At 25.5% G+C, this 6,000-nt stretch overlaps 1 protein-coding gene across 1 annotated transcript in view; it reads right to left on the bottom strand.

Annotated features, from left to right (window-relative positions):
- Positions 1 to 1,893: 1,893 nt before the first annotated feature.
- The window catches only part of LOC148231936 (zwei Ig domain protein zig-8-like), a 97,670-nt gene continuing 93,563 nt past the window's right edge, over positions 1,894 to 6,000 (bottom strand). The window contains exons 7-8 of the mRNA XM_088191744.1: positions 5,718 to 5,886; positions 1,894 to 2,439 (exon numbers count right to left, since the gene is read on the bottom strand). Of these exons, the coding sequence (XP_088047870.1) occupies positions 2,339 to 2,439; positions 5,718 to 5,886 (270 nt within the window). The 3' untranslated portion in view covers positions 1,894 to 2,338. The remainder of the gene's footprint in view (positions 2,440 to 5,717; positions 5,887 to 6,000) is intronic.

Genomic DNA, 6,000 nt, shown 5'->3' with positions numbered 1-6,000 from the left:
GCCAATCCTGTTTACAATGCAATATAACTAATACAATGTTTGCATGACACAGTTACGACTATCCACTATTCAAAATTACCTTACAACAAGACACCGTCAATCTTAAACATATTATTAGTCAATGGTAGCACTTGACTCTTGGTGATGCACTGTATATGCTCTTATTGAGATAATTTAAGACCATTGTAACTCTGTATATGTAATTTTATAAATACTTTTATTGCACAGTTTGGCCTATATATACTAAATAGATAATTCTAAAACTTAATTCATGGTTCCTAAATTAATTTTATTATTAAAGAAATTCACAATTTGCCCTTTAAGTTCGAAAGTCATTTGAATCACTATTGCATGAGATAGTCAACACACTTTCGAATGATATAGAAGGGAGGTGTACTAAGTTTTATATATTTACGTAACTTTTTAAATGATTTAGATTTTATAGCAATTTTTTTGATGTAATTTATAACTTTTTTAAAAATGCTGGCAAGTGCCTCAGTCACATATTTTGATACAATAACTTCTTTGCGAATAATGGATTTATTAATAAATTTAGGATTCACAGTCGCAATGTGCCATTTACATGGTTATATACCATCTCCAGCCAAAACTTTTGTACAAATCAAACACATTGGCTCTTTCAAGTTATTTATCATAATAATTGTGAATGCTAATAGTAAATAGGATGGATCGTTTTTTGTTGTTTAGGATTTATATTTTCTTGCTCTCTTCCAAATAAGTTGTATCAGTATCAATATCTAATTCAACTAAGCAAAAATAGTATAAAAAAAAGTAATAAATAAATTTGTGGCACTAAGCTAAAAAAATTATGTTCTTATGCTTCCGGGATTAATTTTATGAATGTAAAAATGTAGTTAGATGTGTAATAAAAAATAAAAAATAAAATATTTGAGGTTAAAATTTTCGTGCCTAATATTAAAAATAAATCATGTGTTATGTTAATTCTTAGTTAATAAGTAAGGATACCTTAAAATATTTATTCAAGATTAGGCAAACCATGAAAGGCAAAATACCACTTTACCTTTGAGATATAATTATGTTTTCGATGAAGTTCAAACTTTAAATTTGCATTTTATTATTTATTATAAAATATATCTTATTCTATAATTTATGCAATTAAATATACGTATAAGTATTTACGCCGTTGGTCCATTTTTCTCTCTTTGAGCGGGTTTATTTTAATCCCTATAATGTTGTGGTCGCGCTAAGACTTTTCTTCAAAGGGTTAAACTTAACCGTTTCAACACAAACTTTCGTATAATTTAGCCTTAATAGCGCCCCGTTCAAACACCTTCCATGTAATGGTTTACCGAAAAAAATATACACCCTAAATTATACACATTTGAGAGGTCGTGATGTAAATCCGTTTTTGTTTATACAATTGGATTCGACAACAATTTCTATAAACAAGGTTCGTGGTACACCACAATTTAATAACAAAAGCCCCGGTCTCGAAGGACTGCATATAATTATCCTATAAAAGCAAAAACGTTATCCCATGTTATTTTGATTGCAAACAGCTTCTGAAATAACTTTGAATTGTACCCTACGGTCAGATTAAGTGTGTATTATTTAAATTTCAAATTATTTTTAAGGTGTCATAAATAAATAAATTTAAATAAGGTATGTAATAGATTAAATAATAATACAAATATTTATGGTTTTTTCGTAAATTTTATTTGATAAAAAAATCATAATACATATGAGATTTAATAATTATATTATAGAATATATACATTTTTTTTCAATATTATTAAAAATCAACAAATATATTAATTCACTAATAAAATCAATGGTAATTATAATAAATTATTAATTTAATAATATTACTATCTATATAATATTCTTGATGATTTGATAAGCTTAACCATTTTTATATATTTAGTGTATAAATAACATTAAAAATTTAATTGTACTCTATTTTATATTTTTGTTTTACTATAGTATAATTTGTATAGTATAATTTTAAGGACAATCATATACTTTCTATTTATACATGATTTATAATATATTATATACATATTTACATCCGAATGTACAATACTATAAGATATAATACAAATATTCGTTTTTATATATGTATAAATATCAAACAATCTCAATACAAGGCGGTTTTTAAATTATATTTTTGGACAAAACTTCACACTTTATTTTCACTATAGCTTTATCTAGAAAAAACAATTATTCTATTTAAGGTTCGTTGTTAATCAAATCAAGTCGCACACAAATTATATATAGCATGATTTATAATTTTATAATAAAAATAATGCAAAATTATTTATTAAAAATAAAATATAACGTTATATTAAAATGGATACTAGCATCCCATAATGGTAACTATGAAACTTAATAATACAATGAAAATTGGATATTCAATTCTGAGCTGTCCGCCATGTTGCATTGCTGCTGGATGTTCTCCTGAAATTAAATTAAAAATACTCTTAAAATGTAAGTTTTAATATTTTAATGTGTTTAAATAAAATGGTAGAATAATAAATAATATTATTATATAAATAAATTATAATATATTTTTGCAAAATACGCTTTTTTTATCACAAATTAGGAATTTGAAAAATAACATTTAATAATATTATAAAGTACATATATTTTGGTACATAAAATATATGTACTTTATATATACGTAAAATTCGCTTTGTTTTTATGATATATTAAACACATTTAGTTGTAATATATGTACATTCATGAATATACGCCATCAAAAGTCTTCGCTTTCAATAAATTTTACCGCTTTTTCGAAAATTTGTTAATCATAAAAGAAAAAAAGAGGCAATGAGCCGTTGACATGGAGCAATATAACATTTTGCGGTTATTGATCATTTAATATCTTTACTCAAATGTTTAAATCGATAATTTTTTGTCATGTAATATAACTATAGTATCTGTTCCAAAATGACGATAAGTTGTTACGTGTGCATTATCGTTAAACCATTACAATTGATGATTCTAGTATCAAATTTTTATTATGAAAATGTTTTGTTAATATACTTTTTTAATAATAAATAAAAAAAAGATTGTTACTGTAAAATCTCGCTAACTTTATTTTTCAGTTAATTTTTACTACAATAACTGTTTCTTTTTTTTGAGCGCCGAAGAGAAAGAGCAAACAGCTTTTATTATGAATAGCATCATGTTAATTTACCTACGCTTCATACTTATTTAGCGTATATTTTTCAAATCTTGTTATTACCTACGTGCGGATGATAATTTATATTAAGTCGCAGCTTAATGCAATTATAAGGCTGAGCGACGAAAGCTCGTCGCAATAAAAGCTTTCGTGTTGAAATTTTAATGCACCTCTCTGTGATTTATACTTTAATTTAAACCATTATATTATTTTTGTAAGCACGTATATATGCTTCGAACAAGTTCAATAAAACTTTTATTGGCAATTTTGCCACGGACTAAACCTTTAATTTACACCCAAGGGAAAATGTATGCCTGGAATTTTTCACAACTTTTTGACATTTAATAACTTTTAGTTAAGTGAGCCATTGAATATATCGATTTGTTAAATTTTCTATATTTTTAATATGTCTCTAATTGGAATATTTCATGTTGATGTAATATATAATCTTTTTAATAAAAACATTATATAAAAATGTATTATACGTGTTTGTAATAAATCAAATTGAAGAATAAGTGGAAGAAAGAGAAAATTAACAAGCACATTAATCACAGTAGCTCTCCATCGTGTTGACACATCGCTCGAGTAAATGACTTGGTGAAGCTTTAACTGTAACGATATATCTTCGAAGGGAACTTGAAAGGAGACGTAGAAATAGCAAACACTTTTTGATAAACAGAAAATATTTAGGTACATTATATAAATTTAATGATTAAATTACAGCTAATTTATATACAGTAAATAGATTTTTAAGCATTTTATTATTATACATATTATTAAACTGCGGTACAGATCATAAATAAAATATAAATTAAATTAAACACATCATTGCAATATATAAAATATTTATACTTAAAATTATTAAGTATCAAACTTTTTATTTACATTGTTATGTTCAAGGCAAAAGTTAAAAAAATAATACTGTTTATGAAAGATCAAAGATAATTTAAGGACTTATATATCGGGATCGTCACTCTAAATAAAAATATATTTTATTCAAGGAGGCTTATACAGACTGAAAAAAATGGTTTCAAATGTCTTCTTCGAAATATTTTACAGCTAGTCATCCAATACAACTCTTAAATCTCTTAAATATTAAATTATTGTCATATCAGTTTCTTCGCAGGACGTTTTCGTGTATACAATGTATTTTGAGAAAACAATGCTAAGGCTCTGTAATATATTAGGTTATCAAGTGTAGTGTTATTGTACTTTTTTATATGTTAATGTTGAAAAAATTTACGTTATTTAGACTATGATACTCTAAATAATTTCTCAAGACACACAATTATTATATTAATTACGAAAAAAATTCAAACTAATAATTAAAGTTAATTTAATACATTTTTATATACGATTTCAATACAATCTGCCTATTGGGCTTGACATATATTAATAACAAATATTTAATTTACTATATGTCACATATTTACACAAATAATCTTATGAAGAAACATTTGTCTAGAACAGTATATATATAATAGCTCTTGTTCTAATTGATAAGCCATAAAAAACTGCTTTCAGTACTAAAATTAATCAGAAAAACGATAAATTGGCTCTCGGGTACTAGGTGTATATATATACACTATTTACAATAAACTTTGAAAGCTTGGAATGCTTTTACCTTACTAAATTTTATTGATATTATTTTGGCAACACTATATAACGTATCCGCAATTAAAAAAGTAATTAATTTTAGACCATTTAGTTAAAAAGTTATGTTTAAACATTGTATTAAAGCTAAGTAGTTTTTTTTACGTATTGTTAAATATACTGTCAAATAAAATATTTTAGCATTGTCATCTACAAAATAAATGTAAATTATATTTAATTATTAATACATTTCTAGTAATATACAGTGTACCCTTAATTATCCAGATGCAGATTATCTATACTTAAAATAGATTCAATTTTAGATTGATTAGAATACATTATAATATATTTTTAATTAAAAAAACTCGATCAAAACATTTAAAGAGCTTTTACAGTCATGCAGAAATGCATCTGAAAGTCATACAATTAAACTTATATCTAATAAAAAAGCAAAATCTACATTATTTAGAGGGACAAAATTAACGAATAATTCTGTTGATCATTAAAAAAATTTGGACCATAAATTGATAGAAAGATCTTTAAATATTGGTTCAAAGCTAAATTGAACACATGGAGCAATATATTATACTATAAATGAAACGGCTTCCGTTCTAGTTTATTCAAAACTCTTGCGGAGGTAGATAATGGCTTGAGATTTCTTGGAAAAAATGTCTACATTGGATGCTATACAGATTTTCTTAATAAATAAAATAATTGTATTGTAAATATATTATATTTTTATTAGGACTTAATCAAAATTCCTAATTCAGATTATCCGTGCACTTCCTCCCCAGCATTAGCCTCGATAATCGAACGTAAACTGTATTTGGTTTATGTTAATGTATATTAATAAATATATTTTATAGATTTGTTATTTAAAAAGTTGCTGTAATTTATCTTTGCTAAATATATAAATTCATAAAAATAGTAGAAATTAAATTTAATAATTTATACACACCATTAAGCACGTGCACCACGACTGTCCTGGGGTTAGCGTTGGACGGACTGCATGTATACTTTCCAGAGTCTGGAGCTTTCGCCCTTTGGATGAGCAGGTAAGATGTTGTTATATCGCCCTTCTCCGTTATCACGCTCACCCCGCCTCGGGGAGAGTCATAGTTTATCTCCTGTTAAATAGAGTATCATTAATTTTGAGTGTCAGACCTGGGATATTTAATATCCCACATTTGACAGCAATAAACCACTCCGCATGCATAAGGGCTATGACCTGTATATACAGA

Source organism: Plectrocnemia conspersa, unplaced genomic scaffold (assembly GCF_051122295.1).
Source record: "Plectrocnemia conspersa isolate PC_06_02 unplaced genomic scaffold, ASM5112229v1 ptg000009l, whole genome shotgun sequence".
NCBI classification, from domain to species: Eukaryota; Metazoa; Arthropoda; class Insecta; order Trichoptera; family Polycentropodidae; genus Plectrocnemia; species Plectrocnemia conspersa.
Note: the sequence above shows the minus strand (reverse complement) of the source record. Positions and strands in the feature narration are given on the sequence as shown.